Below are 24,550 nucleotides of genomic sequence, written 5' to 3' on the forward strand. Positions count from 1 at the left end.
TAGCGGTTATTTAGTTGCGGCATATTTGGGAACTTGTTTTTGCAGTTATCCGGAGAATTACCAAAAAGTACCCACTGTTTTCTTCCTTATCTATGAATAATGTGCAAACTTAAAACAGAAATGTTGAATATGAATGACAAACAAATGAAGTTTATTTAGTATACTTTCCACTGAAAAATTTTATAACAAATGACTGCTGAAAATACGGAGCCACAACTGATTAAGCAAAAATCGCTGGAGTTAAAAGTATCCTTACGTATTACTTCTATTACATCAAACCCTCACTATCATATCTTAATAATCCATGATTAAAAATGTAACAATTCTAAATTCCAATCAAACATTTCTTAAAAGCGCAGTACAATAAAACACTGTATAAATTAATTTGTACGTACATTACAAAATACATTTTACAATCTGTAAACAAAATAGATCTTCCCACTTAATTGATCTGTTTCAATTTTAGTTTAGTGTCATTTAACCATTTTTCCATGACATATGTGGGCTGATATGACTGTTGTATGTTATTTATAAATGTTAAGAACCACTCGACGTTCATTTTATATTTGTTCATTGTACACCTGTGAACAATTTTAATTTGCAGATTAAACCTTTTTCATTCATTTTTTTATTTATTTATTTTTTTTTTCTACCATAAAGAAACATACCAATTAAAAAAATGGTATTGTTTTTGTCTATACATATCTAGCGTATCTGACTTAAATGCATAATGTTACTTTATTTTTTTATTACTACTTTTTTTATTACTATTAAAAATGCGAAAGAATTATGGCTGTTCGTCTTTTAGTTATGACGCGATATGAAGCAAGAATTTATCTTTTATCAGGTAGTATGTGATTCACCTAAAAGTCGGTAGCTTCTGCATGTTAGTGATAACATGTTTTGAGTTTAGAATTGAAAATGGACGGCGGAGCGCCATTTATTTTTTGAAGATTTATGGTAGAATTTTTAACTCTTTATAATCTTTAATGGTAGCTCTGTTTTTTACGTTCTCCGTGTTCATGTTAATTTAATATGTAATAACAACAATATAGGAATAAAGCAAATATAGTACGCAAGTTATAGGAAATTTTAATATTAAGTTATATCATATCAAGATATTTCATACTAAAATATCAACAAAAAGTTAAATAGAAAGAGATTTACTTTTACAAACCTTGATAAAAATCCTGCAATGAACATTGCCCAACTTTCAATGCTAGCAGGGTAAGTAAATAGAAGCTTTTGCATAGATCTAATACTTTCTGGTCCCATATTTTGCATGAAATAGCTAAAGGATAAAGCACATGCAACATGTGCATGGTTTTCAGTAATAATATTTCTATTAAGAAACAATACTTTTTGTGCGCATCTACTAAACAGTTCTAAGTCAGTTTCTAATAATATCCTGAGCAATATAGTCCAATATTTTACATTGCCTGCGGGGAAAAGGAAAATAATATACCATACATCTATATAAAATAATATGTATAAAATACATAATACGAGTGTTTTAAATATACTTTAAACTCTGAATAAGAGACTAGAAAATATTTATCAGACCATATCAATTCTGATATATAGCAAAATTTTGTATTTGATTCGTTGCATGATTGATCCCAACAACTTTAACCCAATCGCCTTAGATTGACTCTTAACGAATTAAGCTAGAGATTTGAGTGGTACCCCGAGCATGTTCATATAAGATAAGCTTGGACACTCGTTAGGATAAAGCGTCCTCCAAGTGAAACCAAATAAATTAACTTTTGCAGCAAATCGAAAAAGCGTTTCGCATATGTATGACACGTACTTTACAATCCATTCACAAATTTTGACAAAATTTTTCAAACGAGGACTGTGCCTCGCGCGAAACGCTTCCTCAAATTGGCACCATATCGATTACTTGGCTTCACTCTTTCATCTATGATTTCAAGATTAAGAAGAAAGGCTGATAATAAGCCTTAAGTAATAAAGCCTTAAGATAAACTCAACACAGTTATAAATCTGCTTTGAACCTGTGCTTTTCCGACTGCTAACTTACAGTACAGCAACGCACAGTACATGTTACATTGTTGCTATTTTCATCGACTTAAATGGATTACTCTTTACTTATTATTAGCTAATTTCTTCTTTGAACAGTACTTTATTATTTATAACAGAAAATATATTAAAATAGTACTTACCAGGATATCTAAAGATTTCTTTAGAAAGAATAATAATGGCTTTTCTAACATTATTTCCTATCAAATAATAATATGCAAATAAGCTTAGAACATGATCACCATATTCAGGATTAGATACACATAACTCCAATTCTTTCAATACTAATCCAGCTAAATTGATATCGCCATGCAATATCCCTAATGATGTGGCCGCTAAAAGAGCTATTATAACTGGAGGCTGTATTTGTATGCATTGGAAAAGTAAAGTTTTTGCATCGTCTACTCTGTGGAAAGAATATGCTATCGCAGCCATCGCACACAGTGTATATGATTTCTGTGCTTCAGTATTCGCAAAAGAATGCAGAATTTGTTCATATGTATTATACGCTTCTTCATATAGCTCAGCTGAAAATAAAACAAATTTTAATTATAATATATCTCAAACAATGTGAATAAATATTTCCTAGTTGTTTAAATAATTCATCACTATCCAGTTCTATAATTAATTTCGAATCATCACTTAAAAACACAGATTAATATTACTATTGTTCCAGGTTAACCAAAGATTAAAAGGGCCCAAGGTACAGCATATGCGCGTTGGACTTTAAAATGGTCACTAAACAGTGATGTTTTTATACGAGATATAAATTTAACATTAGCTGAATCTTAACGTCCTAAGTTTACCATGCATTCATTAATTACTACATGACATCCCTGAACGTTTCGACATTAACAGAATACTACAATTTTTGTACTTAAAAAAATATATATGTAGTATCGTGGACAGATTGCCTAAAAAATATCGGGTGAACTATAAACAATGTTGTGAGAAAGCCTAAGTGCCGACAGGCAGGAATGGTCGGGAAACTCCAATGGGCCAAGCGGCCCATCAATGTGTCGTCGGTCCTTCGGTCGAATAGTTACGCGGAAGAAGGCGTACGTGATCATGATCGCGGACGATTACGGAACATACATGAGGAGGATATGAGGAAAGACAAAAGGATACTTAAGGGAGAAAGACGAATCAATCGGCACTCGTTAACTAAGAGTCGAGTTGTGAGGAGCCGAGAATTGAGTTGTAAGTTGTGAATTATCCATTTAGTTGTCTTAGTTATAGTACATTACTGTATTTAGTTCACGTTAAATAAACATCGTTTCCTGTTTAATCCATTGTAAATAGATCCATCTATTAATAAACTTATCATATAGGATAGAAATCATTGGAAATCCTAATTTCTAATATTTCTGAATAAATAAATCATATATATAGGATGTAAGAGTGTGATTACCTTTGAATAAGGCTAACGCGAGATGGCATTGAGAATTATAGTTGGTATCTGCAACTCCTTGACATAATTTTATTGCTTCGCTATATCTTTTCAGTCGTATTAGTACACGCGCTAAATTTATAGAAACAAGGTCTTTTTCGTTCTTGGTACTATTACATATAGCAACGGCAAATTGTTCTGCAGCTGACTTATAAAGTCTCTGTCTTTCTAATAATAATCCATATGCATTTCGAGCATAACAATCATTTGGATGATTCTCTGTAACGGATGATAAATATTACAATACGTGTAGTACAATGTACAAAATTTAAAATAACGTTAATCAGTTACAATAAAATACAATAAAATTATGATTAATATAACTTAATGCATTATTAAAATTATAGGTATTCATTTCATAAGTATAAACAATATATAAAAAAATAATTGAAATTTATGGTATGTATGAAGACTTTCATAACTAACTGTAGCTTTTCCTATGCATAGTTTTATATCGACATTTTATAATATGTATCGTATGAAAAGTGATAAAAACTTACCTACATACCACGTCATAACATCAGCAGCAGAAGATACTGCATGCATACTTTGTGTTGTATCTGTATGTAAAACGCCATGTTCGGTGTTAGGATTTAAAATCATATCAAATACCCAATGAGTGTACCCTATGGCAGCTTGGCTATGATATCCTAATTGTCTTGCATGTCTAAATAGATCTACTGTTTCTTTTCGATTCATTATTTCTGCAATTAAAGCTTGCCCTATCCAACTATTCATATATGACGGATCTGCACGCTGAGCTCGAGAATAAGCCTCGTTTGCTTTATACAATCTTCCTGTGAATTTAATTACACGACGATAATTTAATATACAGAGAATCGCGAAGGCGTTCGAACAAAAGTATAATATGTTCTTTATTATTGCGTGTTTTATCATTTTTACTTGCCTATATATAGATATAAAGTTCCCAAATTAGACCATACTACAGCATTATTTAATTCGTTATCAATCGCCATTATGAATGCATGTTGTGCCAATGCATAGTTCTTTATGTACGGTGACATACAAACAATACCCAGAAGATTCCAATGTTTCCATGTTGAAGGACATAGTTTAACAGCATGTTTTGCAACAGCTAGACACTTACTAGCATGATTTTTATGATTGATTGATGGATCATGCTGTAATTGCATTAAATAGCATAAAGCTAAATCATACCACAGAAAAACTGACTCCGGAGAAAGAGATAATGCACAACAATAACATCTGTAATTAAAATATTCACTCAGTTTCTTGCATACTATAACAAAATTGATGTATTTATAATTTCATCATTTATAAACCAAAAATATTTCTTAAAAACGTTTTCACTTAAAATATTGAATTTTGCAGTTATTCGTCGTATTGTATTAAAAACCTTTTATGAGCAAAGCTACATTATTTGAAGAATATTATAGTAGGAAAAAATGTCTCTCAAATTTCCTTTTAAAAAAGTATCAAAGATATCCGTACTTTTTGATACAGCAAAAATATGTAAGTATCCTATTCCTCATAGCGGCACCTAATTAGGCAAGAATTGCCGCAGTTAAGCACACACTGGCATTAACATACATATAACAATATAATGTATAAGAATTTATTATAATATAATGTAAGATTAGTGTAGATTATAATATAATATTAGTGTGATATATTTACCTTGCAGATAATGAGAACATATCTATCCGTTTAAGCAATACAATATCTTCAACATTATCATGTTTTATTAGAATAGATGATGCTTTTAAATAACTGTATTTATCTGGTAACATTGCAACTCTGTAACACACATCGCCAAGTAACTTCCAGAGACAAGATATATCCTTACGCTCTTTAATAGCTACAGTTAAACTATCCATTGCTTGTTGCAAATAGTCATTCGCACGACCCAGAAGTTGTTTAGCAGTACAGTCTTTTGCTAAAGCTAGACAGGTTTCAGCCAATCCTTTTAAAGCAGGAATATAACATGATTTATTTATCAATATTTTTTCAAAGTCTTTCTTTGCTTCGCTATATTGTCCAATAATCTATGAAATAACGAAATAGCAAACGATATTTATACAAGTCTTTAAAACAGCTGTTAGAAATTTCGTAATATTTAAACAAATATATCACAGACATCTCACGAAACAATCCAGAAAAATAATACTAACCAATTTTATATATGCTAATTGTATCATTGGATATAGTAATTTTGGGCATAACTCTAATACTCGTTGATAAGATTTTAATGCTGATGTGTGGGCACCTCTTATAAAATACGCATCCGCTAGCGATTCCCAGCAATGGCTGTAAAAAATGTTAAACTTTACAAGAATGTAAAGAAATTCGGTTTACAATTATCCTTGCACTCTCCCGTGATCTTCCACACGTCCATTCACTCATTTACACACATAATCTTATTTTATATATATATATATATATGTTATCTATTATCTATTATAATATATATTATCTATTGCATAAGTCTTTGTCTACTTGCCCAATTTACCTTCTTAGCTAGATCCCTACCCCTCTCTTCACTCTTTCCCTTTTCTTTCTTTTTTCCAATTTCCTCACCCAGTCTACAATCCCATCTTTCCTTTTCTCATTCACTATCTCTCCTATACTGATCCTCCTTTCTAATTCTCTATATTCTTAAGTTTTATAATATAAATATAACATAATTGTCTGTGAATAACGTCTAATTGTACCAGGTTATTTAAGAACATAGTTTAAAGTTCTATGGTATCACAGAACTGACTTTATTTGAACGATATTTACCATTACTCTGGCAATATAAGTCGAAAAGGTTTCAAGCAGGAAGATAATTATTGAGTGGAAGAGAAAGCCAGAAAGTGCATTTTATGCTCTCGAGAAATGAGTTAGGTGAAAGATGAAGCGGAAAACTGTGAGAATTTGGTGGACACAAGAGATTGTGGCGGTCACGATAGACACCTAGATGGTTAGCTGATTAAGGGAAATAGAAAAAGAAGGAAGGAGTGCAAATGTGTTTCAAACCAAAGTGGTTTAGTGGGAGATTAAGATTAAACTACGTACCGTGTACATACGTATAGGGATGGGTAGAGGATGAAGAACATGTACAATGAATGTGGCGTGTGGCGAAACCTGAACTCGGCAGCCTACACTTCTGTCTAACTAAGTCCATTTCTTGGGTGCTAAAGCCGAAAATAAAAATTACATAATGAATGTACAGGTTCCGAAACATTTTCCCGCGTCTCCCATATTTTTCGAGATATTTGACTGTTCTCAGTTAAACCAGTCAGACTTTATATGTACATTAATGTATAATATATGTACATTATAATATATGTAATAGAATATATTTATTTATTGCCCAATTTAAAATAGCTAATAATTAATGCACTTGTGTGCGCATTTATATCAAAGAATTTTATTCATTATATTTATCCGAAATAAACCAATACGATTTTATATCCTTTTCAAAATTGACAGAACAGTTGAATAATAAAAAATACATACCTTTCCTAACGAGTGTTTTTTATTACACTATTATTTCTTCAAACATTAGCTATACTTATTATTACTTATTAGTATTACTTATGGTTATTAATATATTAAATTGTTACATATTATTTGTTTAATATTATTAATATTTATTAATATATATTTGATTTTTAATATTTCCACCGTCCATTTAAAAAGGTTGAAATAATTTTTTTTATTAATTTTTTCAACTTCGGTAAATCTTCGCGAAACTTTAAAGATGGAAATATTACCAATAATTTCTCACCCGACAAGCTCAGTATGTCACGCCAAGATAAATGGTTTAATGTTAGAAGTAATACTTTCGTAAACTCGATTGTATTCTCGTTAAATAATTACTATCTGTAGCATTACCTATCACTGGGGTCAGCTCTAATAACATGTTGAAACGCTTTAATAGCCTGCTCCGCATTTCCTTGATCAAGGTATTGCAAACCGAGTTGTAACCACGCCCATCCAGGACCGCTACCTTGTGCAGTTAACATTTGTAACAATTTTATATTTGCATCCTACAAATAATATCTTATTAATGTAATTAAGTGATAAAAAAACGAAACATGGATATTTTATTCGCTAAAATATTAATGGATAATAAATTTCGGATGCATACAGAAACGGATATGTACTTCATGAAAAAAGTAGAATTCGTCTTACTTGATTTTTCAGAAGTCTATACGCCGTACTTAACCCAATACCAGCTTCTTCAGAATTTGTATTAATTTGTAATGCGGTTTGGTAACACCTTCTAGAACGTTCCATGTCATTACCATAATCACGATAGTACTGTCCCAAATAAACTAGACATTTCCAATTAAAACGATCGGCTTTTATTCCATTCAAAAAAGCCATCAAACTGTAATTATACTCTGTCATTTCCCAATAAATTGTACCAAGAAGTAACCACGCTTGAGAAGTTTGAGCCAAGTCTGGCTTTCGGACGGCTGAATCAAGTATATTCACGGCTTCGTCGTATTGTTTATTTTCTTTTAAATATAACGCTCGAAGAATATTGGTATGTATTCTAGTTTCATCTTTTGATTCCAAATTGTTCAGCAGAATCTCTACATCTGGCTGATGTAACAATATGCTAAGACGTGCACGAATCAAATCCAATCGCGCCGAAGGATGTATCTTTAATTGGAAATTAAACAAATCAAATAAATGAGCACATAGGCAGAATAAGCAACAAATAAAAGTTTTAAAAATCGAATATAATTTCACTCTTTACTAAAACTTAAAGCCTATTTAAAAAAAAAATTCTACAAGTTATTCAATCAAAGTATTTCTTGCTGCTTTTCCTAACTCTAAACCATCTATTAGGCGAATGATGAATTCAGTAAATCGAAGCATATACTTTATTTGAGATACTTTGTTTAGAGAATCCGGCCACGAAATAGAGAAACGAGTAATATTTTTTGGTAAGTGGACTATGAGGAATCGCACAGCACTTACACCAGAACCTTGAGTGAGTAAACTTATCTTGAGAAATTTCAAACATGCTTTTTCATAGGAGAAGAAAAATAACATGATCTTTAAAACTTTGAAAAGATTGGAAAAAATGCTTTTAGATTTGGAAAGGGATTTAGATAATTCTAAGCAAGAATTTTGTTGTCGTTTCAAACTAAAAAAGTTACATGTGTAAATAAAGAGGATTCTTACTTGGTCACACATTTCCAATGCAGTTTCCCATTTAGATTTGTCATTAGTTAAACTCATTGCTTCAACTAATGTCTCTTTCATTTTACATAATAATTTATTTTTTATTTCATTTTGCTTCATATCTAATACTCGCTTGGCAGCAACTTCTGCATCTTCCCAACAGTAAAGCTTCATACTTATTTGACTTAATGCCATCCAACCATATACTGAACGCGGCGATGATACAAGTATATCTTTCAATATATCTCGCGCTATAATCAAATTGCCCGATTTTGCTAAATGTAGTGCTTTAGCAATTTTAGCTATTTCACACTCTTTGTTCAATTTTAAGCAACTTTCATAAAATTGTGTTATATCGACGTCAGTAAAATTTTCATCCAAGATATTTAGTTCCGAGTAAGCAAGCCATATATAATCTGTAAATAAAATAGAAGTAATTAGAGCATCAAAACCATATTATTAGAAAGAATGTTAAGTATTCTAAGGAAAGGTTCGAAGATATCCATAAGATCTCGAACTTTAGTTTTCGTTTATAAAGTAGCTGGTATTAGATTGCTATTAATCTGGTTTTGTGTGAAAAAATATTTGCTGGTTGAAAACGAACAAATTAGATATCTGTTGGGATTGTTTGAACTGTCACGCCCTTTCCCCTCGCCACTCTATTTTCTAAACTTTCTGCTGAAGTATTCTCCAAACTTGCGCTCACATTTCTCCGGACGCTTCTCCGCTTGTAATCTTATGGCCGTGTACATACCGATAAAGACAAGTGGCAAGCAGTAAGCGACAAAATTGATATTTAGGACATTAACACTTGGCATTGTCTGTGAAATCACTTGTTTTGCCACTTGCCACTTATCGCTTACTATGCTGTATGTTTACGACCTAACGACCGGTGCAGCAGACGAGCGACTTTCATCGTTGCGATCTCGTGTCTTCCTTTGTTTCCTTAATTAAAAACAACGAAGATAGACATGTGATCGCAACGACAAAAGTTCGTCTGCAGCGGGCCTGACCATATAGAGAGCGGTAGGCCAGAACATAGATATTTGAAACGCCAACATTGAGCGCCGTAGGATATGAACATGCAGAAGAATGGTAAAATTATGCAGCAGTTGTTATTTTTGAGTGCGTAACACGTCGTTGCTACGTTCGCTACGATATACGCTTTTATCTAAGAGCTGGTAAATATAATGTTCATCCAATTAATGAGATGCGTCCGTTCTAAGGTGAATGTCAATAAAATTTTTGCACCATCAATTAGGACATTTTCCAGGCAGGTTTTTCCAGTATCTGCGATTATGGATAGAAACATAAATTGAAGAAGACCGATTACTCCAGAGAAATAATTGATAAATACATTAAGGTACATATATGTATACGTGTGTGGGTGTGTGTAATATAATAAATTAAAATGAACAAAACGGAGTAAATTCTTTTATGACAATACACAAATAAATACAATACTTAATAATGATGCATAAACTATACATCTAATAATAATACACGTCTACATGCATACAGCGAACGTAGTATCGCTCGTGTGTAGAGAGACAAGCGAAAGCAAGTAGAGTGAAGCAGTCCATGTTCCAATCTTGGTACCGAGTAGGCAGTATAAGGAAGCGACTAGTAACAGTTCTGAATAAAAAATGGTTGGGAATTTAATATTATATGAGATTAGGGTGTTATTATTGCCGTCAGTAGCGCATGTCAGTACTACGATTATTGAAGATCCTATGCCAAAGTGGAGAACGTGAGCCTGCCACCTGAGGATTTACATGTAACTTGAAGACATCAACATCACGTACGTAGCATTCGAACGCACAATGAGATGAAACTCAATTTAGATGGTAAAAAAATTATATTCGTCATAGGCAGCTTCCTATCTCAACTTCCATAAAGTCATTCTAAGAATCCCATAAACCAATTTTCAAATTCATCATCACAAAATAATTTCGTAACTTTTGTTGCAATTATTTGAATTATTTGTAATTTCTTGGAGAAACTCTATTACCATTATCTCACCGTCCGAAACTCTGACATTTAGGGAGAAAATGTGCAAAATTTCAACGAGAATTTGTCCCGTGTTTAAGTTTGTTTTCAAATTTTAGTGATTTCGCGTCAATTTCGAGCATAATCCGCTATTTGAAAAATATTAGTGAATATTTTTACATAAGAATACAATGTCGAAATCAAATCGGAGGTCAAAAAATAAGGGCAACCTCGTTGAGCTCTTTTTGGACAATGCTAGATGCCTTATTTGTTCGCAGTTAGTGCCGACTGGACTCGACATTGGTTTCATCACTTTTATATTTTATTGTGCAATTTCCTAAATGATTATGATTATTAGCACACATCGCATCTGTATTCGAGTGTACAACTACTACTAACATGGCCATCCTCTGACACTTTTTACAATGGAAAATTTCCTTAGGTTGTTCTACATGATACGTTGGTCCAACAAGTATTATGGCAAACAACTGTTGAGGTGAGTTGATTGAAAAAGTGATACTATTGTCGATAAATATTCATCGCATTGATAGGTGATCTTTCTGCTGTGTTGGTTACATTTTTATTTCTGTTGGCTTCTGCCCTTCAATGAATTTCGTTGGATTGTCTTTTTATTGTTGAATTTGCAATTCAGTTCTCATGTCAGATTCTGACGCGTTGTCTGCATTATCGGTTTCTGAGAGCCAGTTATATTAATTATTATAGACGTGTGTTGCGTTGACCTTCTGTAAATTAAAAAGTTGGGAAGTTGCGTTTACGGTTTTCCCCACTGATGCAAGAAGGATATCCTGTATGACGAATGTAAGTGCATCTGCTGTTTTTCTATCAGATTGGTCTGCGCCTTTTCCTTTTCAGATATTAATGTTGGGTGTAGCTGACGTTTCTCTCATTGAACTGGTTCGTAATTACTGCTGGATGCATTAATCCAATGATAGATCTGGGTTGTACTGTTGTAATGTTTTCAAATTGGCTTGTATCATCGCTCCAAGTTCCTCTCTCTCTCTCTCTCTCTCTCTCTCTCTCTCTCTCTCTCTCTCTCTCTCTCTCTCTCTCTCTTTCACCAGTTGAATCTAATGTAGAGGCGCGCTATTTGCAGATAACAGAATATTTAATTGGTACGTATTTATATAAATATTTATTTATTTATATTATAAATACTTGTCTATAACGTAATTATTAAGCGGTTTAGAGTGCTTTAAAGTTTAAAAGCGAGTTAGTTTCCTCTGTAATACCTTTTATTCCTTGAGCATGCCTTTGATATTCTTTTGGGGGTTTCTTTTCACCAATTTCTGTTTAAATTATTAAATTGGTCTTTTCAAACTGTCATCGCTACCGGAGTAGTTGTTAGAGTCCTTAGTCCTTTGAGATCGTGTTCGATTGATAGGTTTTGATTTGTTTTCAGTAATATCTGATTCGAAAAATATATCAGTTATATTTTGGTTTGGTTGAATATGCTGCTGTTGCTGTAAATCGGTTAGATGTATCACTTCTCCTGATGCTATCCCATTCGTATTTGCATTAGCATTCTCTGCATTCATACAATTGTTTGCTATGGTTGGTAGTACCGCATCTTAGCCAAACGGCAAGATAATTTTTAAATAATAATTTTGCAAACGATTGGATTGGATGTGGGGATCCTATTTGCAAGGTCGCCCGATTTATATTCATTGGATTTTTATTTACGGGCATACTTGAAATTCATTACATGTATACTCAATTCATACCAAAAGTGTTGTGACATTTCGTCATACAATTGAAGAGGGATTTCGATAAATTCAAGGAACATCAGGAACATCTTCGTGCATGCTTTCAAACTTCAAGTCATTTTAAGCATATTCTATGAAATATGAAATCGCAGAACACAAGACGCTGTATCTCCTGAAGAAAGTCAAACAAGACATATGTTGATAAGAACTTCTTTTACTGGTGTTAGGTACTGAATCCTTTCCTTAAATATTTTTCACTTCATCTACATGACAAGCTACATTTAGTGCTGGTAATGACACTACCGTCGAGTCGAATCTGTGACAAATTAATTAAATAGAAAAATTAAACTCCGATTCACGTCATCACCAATAACCACCGGCATTGAAATCTCTTACATGAGACACACATTTCCATTATCCATAAAATGGGGACCGTATTGATAACAAACCTGTTGATGACTTGTTGATTGTATAGAGAATATCGTGATTCATCAGTGACTAACACGTGACTCACTTGCTCAGTACAGTTGATATAATTTCATATTCGTACGTGATTCAACGCTGTGAACGATGATTAAATGCTGGCACTCTCGCACGATTTCTTGAATATTAATTCGATTCACGAAATCTTCGGCGGATTTTCTCTGTAGTTACAACAGGGTCCGAGAGGACGGAATAAAGTTCATCGTACACTTGATGTACTGGTATTGTCGGGTTACGCGATACGTTTCGTACTACGGTTCTGTTTTGCCACTCCTGTCGGGACCATATCTCTCTTCTACGACCCTGCTCTTGCTGTGTTCAGAAACTTTGCACATCTTGATATCGAGAGTTTTTATGATCCGCTCACAACAGACTCGCTACAACGTCTACATACATCATCGTGCGTATGTCGAATGTACACACCTTAAAACGTAACACACGTTAATTTTTATTTTCTTGGTGTAAGATAACAATTGGGGGCGGCTTGTGCCTCTGTCACTGCACTTCGCGGCATTACAAAATTTTCGTTCGTACTATATTTCGATACTCGATTACGAATACCGAAACTAACGGGAATCCCAAAAATCTGGAATTATAAGATACTTTCAGAGGGCTTGATATTTTCGAATTCTTACGCATCTTCTAATAAAAATCCGCAATTTTATGATTTCAAACGGATTTGAGCTTACGTCACTTTACAGAGCGTTCCAAGGTCAAAAATCTTGATACGAACGTATATCTAAAATTCAGTTCAGTTTCATATATACCACGCGTGTAGAATCTGTGTGAAATCTTCGAGAGATATTGTTTTTGCAGTATTTAAAATAGGAAATTTCATGATACGAAGAATTTCAAATTAGATTTTCTATAATACCTTACTGTATTCTGTGCAGCAAGTTTTCGATTTACATAAATCTCCAGATCATTTTCTACTATTGTCTAAAAATGTAAACGCATGAAAGCAATCACAGTAAATGTTATCTTAAATTTTATTTTCATTGTTAACAACTTTTTGGATAATTGCTTCACGGATAACGATGAGAGTTGAAAAATAAGAGCCCGGTAAGTTCGAGTCACGAATATTTCAATGGCTTTCGCTAATTTACTATCTCTTTAAATAATGGTTTTTGATCAGTACTAGTTCGATACTAGTTAATAAATAATTTAAGACAAGTACTGCGTTATAACGTGTTGTATTATGTTTCTTCCAATGACTTCCACGACATTTAAATCTTTATTACTCATTATTTTTATTATTTTTCGTTTTTAACAAATATCAATCTATTACGATCCTTTAAAATAATTTGCATAACTGAGTGATTAAAACATAAATATAGAAAATCGACAAATACTGATTAAATGCTATTTTTGCTAAATTTCGTCTCTTAACTAACGATATATGAAAACAACTTGAAATATACTCGGTAGTTTGGAATATATATATATGTATGCATAACATAAGAAAAATTTCTCAAATAATATATTCATATCTTGATAAATAATATTTTAAATGCTAAAAATAACAATTGAATGATTATAAGTGCACATAGTTACTAATTTTAATTAATATTCAAATTTCAAAAAGCACTTATTGCTTGCAATTACTATACAATGCAGTAGTGAGATGTAAACTTCATATATTAATAGTGACAATTTTTTTCGGAAATTAATACTTGTTTAATAGAAGCTGTTTAATACAATTAAAATATACTACTACAAAATATACTTATGGAAACTCTTGAGTTAAGACTGCTATTTTCTAATATTCTTCGGTACAATTCAGGAAAGATATTTTTTAAACTGCACACTCATTGTTAGTGACGATTTTAATTCAGAAGTGAAATGGTAGACCTTATATTATATTATACCTTATATTATATGGTATACCTTATATTATATTATATGGTATAGACTGCAACCAGTAGCAGTGTGTATAATGTTAGTTTTAATATTTAATTCCTTTAAATTGTGCAACCTTATTATACAATTTTGCTTCTTTGTACCACTTAGTCTTTCTTTCTTTCTTTCTTTCTTTCTTGATTTATTTACCCTGACACTCCTCTATTTTCTTTGTCATATCATTATAAATTTAATTACTACTAAACTTATGTATACTTTGTGTGTACTGTTTTTCTATACTTTTATACTTTGTATACTATATATTTTAAATCTCTGACAGACATGTTCGAGATCATGCCATATCTACTAACAAAGAAAATGAAAGTTTCTGGAAAATTCTAGCTATTTAAGATAATTAAGGATAAAGAATCCTACTAACATTATGGAATTTTTATATTTCAATCCTGCTCTCATTTTAATAAACAAATAAAAAATTGTTTATTAAACAATTGCACTCCTCGTGTTTCATAATATAGATAGATATAGATTGCATTATTTAGGTTCCTAAAATATGATAATTCGATCCAACTTATAATAATCATAGAATGATTAATATTAATATAGATTTGATAGTTTATTCAAAAACATCACGTTTTTTGCTGCAATGTAATAACGAGTCTCTTCTTTCTTACAGTTTTGCTTGAAGGAATTCTCCTTTTATGTATTCTGCTTAAGGCACTTATCAAAGGCGCTTAAAATAAATCATGAAACAGAAGAAATTCAGAAATAACTAAAAAACAGAAGGTTAATTGTTTCTGTGCTACAATAGCAGCAATACAATTACAGAAAGTTTGATACTAACTCCATATTAACTGAATTTTCATTTTCTCTAAACATAATCTGGTATTATCGAACAATTTATACTAACTTGAATATTCCACTACTTGAACTTGCACTAATTAAAACATGCTTGTATAGAACTTAATATGTTATCTTAAGATTAACATTCACAATTTTGGGATATTACATGTATAGTTTAGAATGATAGCAAATTTGTAATTAAATTATTTCTATGTATTACTTATTGATATTTGCTAAATATAATTCACAATTTTTATAATTTAGATATATCTGATAATATGTGTGATAGCACATTATGCGTATAGATGCAATATTAATGTAAGTAAAACTTTAATTAAATATAAATATATACTAGCATAAACATTATAGCTAAAGAAAGAATGCAAGTAACAGCTATATAAAATGTTCAATTCAATAACTAATGCATTTTGTAACAATTAAAACTCATGTTTATTACGATGAATATAGGTGCTTTTTGAAATTGGAGCATTAAATATCTTTTATAATATCAATAATGAAATGCCCAAGACCATATGTCTGTAGTTTTATCATTTAAAATTCTATTACCTCATAAATATTAAAAATAAATCTTTAAATTCTTCCATTTGCTTGATAAAAAATCCCATTAAAATTAACAAGTGATATTATAAGATTCCTTTGTTACTTTTACAAACAGGATGTTAAAGTAGCTAATATATTATTTTTAATACTTACCTAACGATAATGTATCTTGCGGAAATCGCTGATGCATATTGATAGCTTCTTTTAGCAAATCAATTAATTCATCTTCGTCATATAAAATTTTTAAATATTTTGTATAAAACCTTTGTTGGTCAGTTGCATCGTGATCATTAATCGTAGATTTAAAAACACTTTCTAATAAATTTTGATATTTATTTAGATTGTAAAAATTATCTAATAGCAGCCATACAAGCGTTTTATCAATGACCTTAATTTTGTTATCATCCAAATTCTTCCGTAATTCAATTAAATGTTCAATACATTGAGTTATAGTCGCAACATCCTTAAGTTGTGTAGAAAGTTTTGAGATCTTACTCATAATATTTGTGATCTTAGAGTCACTGAAAATAAATTACTGAATAAGTTTTACAAACCTATAACATTTATGAGGTATATAGCAATGTTATACCTTTCTATTTCCAAAAGCTTACAATAAGCTAATAATAGTTGGTTATAACATTCATTATTGTCCAAGTTTTTTTCATAGTAAGATACTAAACCGTACCAAGCTAATGGATTGTGTGCTTGGATTTTTATACCTTTTTGGAGAATTAATGGTACTTGTGATTTATACTCATCAATTTCTTTCATTGCAGCCGCCAATAACATAAGTGCGTTATAATTATTTTGATCTCTCAATAATATCTTGTCACATTTCTTAATCACATCTATATACTTCTTTTCTCTAAATGTATCATGAGCCGCTTTAAGAGCCACTTTTATTTCATTTGACATTTTCACATAAAACTTTGACAAAATAAAATACGTCCAAAACTTAAATCGAATATATACAATTCGACTATAATACAGATACTATATATCGATACATTCAATTAAATATTTTCTTAAGTATATCAATATGTATGTCGTTAGATTTATTCGTGATCAAATATAATACTATAACTTATAATACACATTATTCAAAAATCCTCTATCTTTAAATAATAAACTTTTTCTTTTATATCTTCAAAATATTTACTTTACATATCCTAAGATATTATAACTTTGATATATATATATATATATATATGAGAATGCTCACGCTTATGGGCCTAGTTATTTCAAGACTGGTGCTGCTCCGTGCGGCCAAATACTGATCTTAATTGAAACTAGCATTTCAAGAACCTATAAAATTAGGGATCTGCCCTGTTTGGTTGGAATTTAGCATATACAAGAACCTATGTATTTAAGCTGAAAGTTAGAAATCTGCCCTGTTTGGTTACACACTAGCATAGGCGGGAACCTATTGAATTTCAAGCTACAAGAACCTATTTAAGTGTACGGTTCTACGAAAAAGCTCATTTCTACTATTCTATTCGAGATAGACAAATATAAGAATGATCGAATCGTGCAATACTGAAACTGATTACAAGTTGCCTAAGAAACAGAAATTAATCGTTTATTATATATTCTTTTTAGCGAAGAAAAGGGAATATTCCCTTTCAAACGATTATGGATTAATGGAATGATGCAATAATTCTAATAAATTTTCCATACATCATTTAGATTTAACATTAACTCTTAGCATTCGACATGTCATTTGTACTAGCATGAACATTTTTTTCATTTCGCATGGAACTACACTTTCTTCTGTAGTACGTACGATGGCGTTTGTTGAGATGAATTTAACAACCTTGCAGATGAAGTCATTTAAGTTGATCGACATCTGTTGTAAGATTTTATAAATTCGTCAGTTCCTAAAGAATCAAGTGAGTCAGGGTCGCTAGCTAGTGGCTAGAGACAAATATTTTGAATTTCTTATTTCCCATTATGCTACTCGAATTTCAAACATTACCGAATGCTGAAAATTCATTTTAGTCGATATACTTTAGTCGAAGTGTTAGAGTAATAAACATGTGTATGACAGTTCCAATTTATTTTGTTTAGTGCTCTGATTTTTTGAATAAACTTCGTTTCTGGGCAACAATCTTTTTTAACTTGCTAACGACGATTGAAGAAAACTTGCTTGTTGCAACTGTAGCATTCATTGTTATCAGTAATAGAAAGAAAGAGGAAACGAAAGATTATGCTTTGTTAAAATGGAAATGAACAATGCTCGACTTCTAACAAATGAAGATATTCTAAATGCTGGATCTTGGTTGCAGATCGGTTTGCTAAAAAAAATTGGTGAGTGAGGAAACAATGGAACTAAAATTTAGTCATTGATAAAACGCACAACGCTTGACCATATCATAAAGTCGCCGTTTTGCTTTTCCTAACAATGATAATATGTAGGCGGCGTTGATGTTGATGGTAACAATGCCATACATATATGTATATATGTATACATTAACGAGAGTTGGGCGAGTTTGGGTAAAACTTTGTGCATCACTGTATATGCGAGACTGTAAGAACTATCTGTTATAATGAAAATCGCTAAATAAAGTAAAATTTGCTAGAATTAGAACAACCGTCTTCGTTGTAGTAGACGTCGTTGTCTGTGACAATCTATGACGACGAAGACAATTGTATTTGTAATTGTTGAAGTAATTATTTCAAGGAAAACTCTACATCTTTATTTTTGTATATCCGTGACCTGGAGACCGTTATTACGCAGAAAATAGAATTTAGTGAAACAAAAATATTCTAAATAAGTATATAATATATATATATATAATATATATATATATACTTATTATATATATTATATATTTATATAATATTTATTATATATATTATATGCTTATTACATATACATATTATATTTATATTATATGTATATATTATAAGTGTTTATATACTAAATAAGTATATTATATATATAATATACTAAATAAGTATTATATATATTATATATATTACATACTTATATATACTTACATATATAATACTTATTTAGTATATAAACACTTATAATATATATATGTATAATACATATTACATATATTTTATAAGATGAATATTAAATAATAATACAATCCAATAATAATATAAAGTAATTTTTCTCGCTTTTTTCGACGTCAAATCTTTGATAACATCATCAACATCGATTGAATTTGCTACTTCATTTTCTATTGACAGAATAGTCAGAGATGAAAATATCTCTTGGCTTATCGATGATTGCAGATAATTTTTTATTAGTTTCAATCGCGAGAAACTACGTTCTACTGAAGACACGGTTCTACTGGCGTCGTTAATATAATATGAAATGCGATTAATAAATTTAGATATGCTTCCGAGAGATTGTTCTTTACGATGCAATTCATCGAATCTAAAGCTGAATAATTGATTTGCGTTATTGATCGGAACATCTTAATTTCTTCAAATATTTCAGCTCCGTCGAAATCTCCTTCCAAATGTAAGTGAAGATCTTGACAACACTTTAATAAATATTCATCATCTGAATTCCCAATCTCATTCATGTATAGAAAACGAAAAATATTTTGGTGTTTTGCATATTTACCTCATGATTTGCATACCTAATTCAATAAAATAATATAAAGCAGAAATTGTTGTTCATCTATTATCACCTTATGAAACGAAAGAAACTTTTCCGACAACCTAATATTATAAATTCGTTCACTCGTTCTTCTATCAATCAACCTCAACGGCAATGACTGAATGCAACGTATAGTACCGAACATTTTTTTATTAATATCTTGAAAACTAATAAATAGCTGAAGTAAGATTTTATATTTGAGGTCCGCAAATTTTTTTCTATCTTTTTACATAATGCAACAACTGTTGACAGAATACGCAACTAAAAAAAGGTTTTTCTTTTGTCCATTTAAAAGAAGTACATTCGAATCTCAGCAGAGACTTATCATAAGATAAGTTATCACAACATAAGTTATAAATGATTACGTATCAGTGATAATTGATCGGTATAAAGTTTCATTGGTCACACTTTCAGCTCAAAAAAGTCACAAACAACGAAAACCAAACCGTAAGCGATTTCCTTATCTTTGCCTCTATTATATGAATATTTGAAATATAAATTTGGTGTGAATTTAACAATCGCGCATTAACAATATTTTGTTATTTTTTATTTTTTATCGAAACTGAAATATTTACATACATGTACTCCTGATGTGTTATACCCGATAGGTTCCAACAAAGATTCGAGTATTCGAGGAAGACGTGTTTGAAACCGTTGGAACAGGTATTGAATGAGAAAAGAGGGAGATATCTTATATGAATCGTGCATTCAAATGCTCACACCGATGATTTTTTACTGAAACATATCATGATGACGATTTATAAGAATTTTATCGAATCGTTAATAATTAATAAGTAATTAATTAATTAATTTTATCGACAAATAAGGATGAACATGTTTGTTCATTACGCGAGGCACCTCGCAGTAGCCTCGCCCCACGAGTTACTGACATGGACATTCCTAAATCGTACATTCGAACAGATGTCAAAACCTTAATAATTTCTTTACCTACACATAAAAAATATGTTTAAAATATTACAGAATGTCCAAACAAGTCTAAGAGCCTTTCTCATTTTTTCTGTTCTTTATAGAATTTAGGAGAGAAAGAATTGGTTCCTCATACACAAATGCAGAACGATAGAATACAAAACACTGAAACAACTGATATAGTACAAGCAACAAATACGCAGCAACAAAGCAATGCGGCAAACACTACGGATGAATTATCACAAAACCTTTTACAAAGTGAGAGTGACGTGGATTCAGATACAGAGATATCTTCGGAAGCTTGTAATTGTGAAACAGGATGCGCCACAGAGCAATGTAGCTGCGTGAAAGCTGGAATTCAATGCGGGCGATGGTGCAACTGTCGACTTTACGAATGCCATAATCAGGTACACGAATTTCCTTCTTCGTCTCCTCTTTCTACTTCACGCCACCCCTAACGCTACTTTGGGTATTAATCTTTTTAGGTAGAAACAGCAAATTCGCTGCGACAAAGCAATGCGGTAAAAATTACGGATGAATCATCACGAAGCCTTCCAGAAAATCAGAGTGTGACGGATGTAGATACAAAGAAATCTTCGCATGTTTGTAGTTGCAAAACAGGATGTTCTACACGGCGATGTGGCTGCGTGAAAGCTGGAATTCAATGTGGAAAACACTGCAAATGCAAACATTATGCATGTGGTAATCAGGTACACGAATCTTCTTCTTCGTCTACTTTATCTTATTCACGCTATCGCTAACACTAATTTGGGTATTAAACTTTTTAGGTAGAAACAGCAAATTCGCTGCGACAAAGCAATGCGGCAAAAATTACGCATGAATCATCACGAAGCCTTCCAGAAAATCAGAGTGTGACGGATGTAGATACAAAGAAATCTTCGCATGTTTGTAGTTGCAAAACAGGATGTTCTACACGGAGATGTGGCTGCGTGAAAGCTGGAATTCAATGTGGACAACGGTGCAAATGTCGACTTTACGAATGCCATAATCAGGTACACGAATTTCCTTCTCCATCTCCTCTTTAAAATTCACGCCACCCCTAACGCTACTTTAGGAATTAATCTTTTTAGATAGATAAAACAAATTCGCAGCTGCAAAGCAGTGCAAATCAAACTACGGATGAATTATCACAAACTCTCTTACAAAGTGAGAGTGACGTGGATTCAGATACAGAGATATCTTCGGAAGCTTGTAATTGTGAAACAGGATGCGCCACAGAGCAATGTAGCTGCGTAAAATGTGGAATTCAATGCGGGCGATGGTGCAAATGCAAACTATATGGATGTGATAATCAGGTACACGAATGTCCTTCTTCGTCTCCTCTTTCTAATTCGCGCCACCCCTAACGCTACTTTGGATATTAATCTTTTTAGATAGATACAACAAATTCGCAGCTGCAAAGCAGTGCAAAACAAACTACGGATGAATTATCACAAAGCCTTTTACAAAGTGAGAGTGTCGTGGATTCAGATACAGAGATATCTTCTCATGCTTGTAGTTGCAAAACAGGATGTTCTACACGGCGATGTGGCTGCGTGAAAGCTGGAATTCAATGTGGAAAACACTGCAAATGCAAACATTATGCATGTGATAATCAGGTACACGAATCTTCTTCTTCGTCTACTTTATCTTATTCACGCTATCGCTAACACTAATTTGGGTATTAAACTTTTTAGGTAGAAACAGCAAATTCGCTGCGACAAAGCAATGCGGCAAAAATTACGGATGAATCATCACGAAGCCTTCCAGAAAATCAGAGTGTGACGGATGTAGATACAAAGAAATCTTCGCATGTTTGTAGATGTAAAGCAGGATGTTCTACACGGAGATGTGGCTGCGTGAAAGCTGGAATTCAATGTGGACAACGGTGCAAATGTCGACTTTACGAATGCCATAATCAGGTACACGAATTTCCTTCTCCATCTCCTCTTTAAAATTCACGCCACCCCTAACGCTACTTTGGGTATTAATCTTTTTAGATAGATACAACAAATTCGCAGCTGCAAAACAGTGCAAAACAAACTACGGATGAATTATCACAAAACCTTTTACAAAGTGAGAGTGACGTGGATTCAGATACAGAGATATCTTCTCATGCTTGTAGTTGCAAAACTGGATGTTCTACACGGCGATGTGGCTGCGTAAATGGTGGAATTCAGTGTGGACAATCGTGCAAATGTCGATCTTATGGATGTCAGAATCAAGTAAATAATTAGTCCTCTTTATGCCCCCTTTGTAATTGAAATCGCCCATTATGATACATTTTGGATTAATTTCTCTAGGGAGGGAAGTCAAGTTCGCAGCAGATGAGCGGTGCTGCTCAGGTTACAAATGTATCAACAGCAGAGCATTTACAACAGATTCCTCCGAATGTTCAGAGTGTACCACATTTAGATACAGAGATATCTTCTCATGCTTGTAGTTGCAAAACAGGATGTTCTACACGGCGATGTGGCTGCGTAAATGGTGGAATTCAGTGTGGACAATCGTGTAAATGTCGATCTTATGGATGTCAAAATCAAGTAAATAATTAGTCCTCTTTATGCCCCCTTTGTAATTGAAATCGTCCATTATGATACATTTTGGATTAATTTCTCTAGGGAGGGAAGTCAAATTCGCAGCAGATGAGCGGTGCTGCTCAGGTTACAAATGTATCAACAGCAGAGCATTTACAACAGATTCCTCCGAATGTTCAGAGTGTACCACATTTAGATACAGAGATATCTTCTCATGCTTGTAGTTGCAAAACAGGATGTTCTACACGGCGATGTGGCTGCGTAAATGGTGGAATTCAGTGTGGACAATCGTGTAAATGTCGATCTTATGGATGTCAAAATCAAGTAAATAATTAGTCCTCTTTATGCCCCCTTTGTAATTGAAATCGTCCATTATGATACATTTTGGATTAATTTCTCTAGGGAGGGAAGTCAAATTCGCAGCAGATGAGCGGTGCTGCTCAGGTTACAAATGTATCAACAGCAGAGCATTTACAACAGATTCCTCCGAATGTTCAGAGTGTACCACATTTAGATACAGAGATATCTTCTCATGCTTGTAGTTGCAAAACAGGATGTTCTACACGGCGATGTGGCTGCGTAAATGGTGGAATTCAGTGTGGACAATCGTGCAAATGTCGATCTTATGGATGTCAGAATCAAGTAAATAATTAGTCCTCTTTATGCCCCCTTTGTAATTGAAATCGTCCATTATGATACATTTTGGATTAATTTCTCTAGGGAGGGAAGTCAAGTTCGCAGCAGATGAGCGGTGCTGCTCAGGTTACAAATGTATCAACAGCAGAGCATTTACAACAGATTCCTCCGAATGTTCAGAGTGTACCACATTTAGATACAGAGATATCTTCTCATGCTTGTAGTTGCAAAACTGGATGTTCTACACGGCGATGTGGCTGCGTAAATGGTGGAATTCAGTGTGGACAATCGTGCAAATGTCGATCTTATGGATGTCAGAATCAAGTAAATAATTAGTCCTCTTTATGCCCCCTTTGTAATTGAAATCGTCCATTATGATACATTTTGGATTAATTTCTCTAGGGAGGGAAGTCAAGTTCGCAGCAGATGAGCGGTGCTGCTCAGGTTACAAATGTATCAACAGCAGAGCATTTACAACAGATTCCTCCGAATGTTCAGAGTGTACCACATTTAGATACAGAGATATCTTCTCATGCTTGTAGTTGCAAAACAGGATGTTCTACACGGCGATGTGGCTGCGTAAATGGTGGAATTCAGTGTGGACAATCGTGTAAATGTCGATCTTATGGATGTCAAAATCAAGTAAATAATTAGTCCTCTTTATGCCCCCTTTGTAATTGAAATCGTCCATTATGATACATTTTGGATTAATTTCTCT

At 32.5% G+C, this 24,550-nt stretch overlaps 2 protein-coding genes and 1 long non-coding RNA gene across 4 annotated transcripts in view; 1 reads left to right on the forward strand and 2 right to left on the reverse strand.

Moving 5' to 3' along the window:
* Positions 1 to 24,550, forward strand: part of LOC139986778 (tachykinin-like peptides receptor 86C) — a 211,886-nt gene that overhangs the window by 37,374 nt on the left and 149,962 nt on the right. The window lies entirely within an intron of this gene.
* Positions 124 to 17,266, reverse strand: LOC139986775 (tetratricopeptide repeat protein 37). Of its 2 annotated transcripts, none has more exons than XM_072002369.1 (13): positions 16,703 to 17,266; positions 16,267 to 16,634; positions 8,657 to 9,072; positions 7,652 to 8,128; positions 7,352 to 7,506; positions 5,644 to 5,779; positions 5,150 to 5,517; positions 4,398 to 4,717; positions 3,991 to 4,287; positions 3,452 to 3,709; positions 2,184 to 2,567; positions 1,178 to 1,439; positions 124 to 581 (listed from the first exon to the last, which is right to left on the reverse strand). In XM_072002369.1, the coding sequence occupies exons 1-13, from the start codon at positions 17,026 to 17,028 to the stop codon at positions 443 to 445; spliced, it is 3,906 nt and encodes a 1,301-aa protein (XP_071858470.1). In that variant the 5' UTR covers positions 17,029 to 17,266; the 3' UTR covers positions 124 to 442. The 2 variants fall into 2 exon arrangements, with proteins under 2 accessions (XP_071858470.1, XP_071858469.1); XM_072002368.1 differs by having other exon boundaries at positions 3,991 to 4,283; positions 4,394 to 4,717; positions 16,703 to 17,265.
* LOC139986785 (uncharacterized) lies at positions 11,794 to 13,579 on the reverse strand. The gene is made up of 3 exons (XR_011799713.1): positions 13,542 to 13,579; positions 11,896 to 13,438; positions 11,794 to 11,825 (listed from the first exon to the last, which is right to left on the reverse strand). It is a non-coding gene; the product is annotated as an uncharacterized lncRNA (long non-coding RNA).

This window comes from Bombus fervidus, chromosome 4 (genome assembly GCF_041682495.2).
Source record: "Bombus fervidus isolate BK054 chromosome 4, iyBomFerv1, whole genome shotgun sequence".
Lineage (NCBI taxonomy): Eukaryota > Metazoa > Arthropoda > Insecta > Hymenoptera > Apidae > Bombus > Bombus fervidus.

Bases quoted from the DNA above. Each gene is read 5' to 3' on its own strand.
- LOC139986775 (XM_072002369.1), bottom strand. From the start codon at position 17,028: ATGTCAAATGAAATAAAAGTGGCTCTTAAAGCGGCTCATGATACATTT. The intron at 5,518-5,643 runs GTTAGTATTATT...GTTATTTCATAG, and splicing joins AATTAGCATATATAAAATTG to ATTATTGGACAATATAGCGA. The intron at 4,718-5,149 runs GTAAATATATCA...TTTTAATTACAG, and splicing joins ATGTTCTCATTATCTGCAAG to ATGTTATTGTTGTGCATTAT.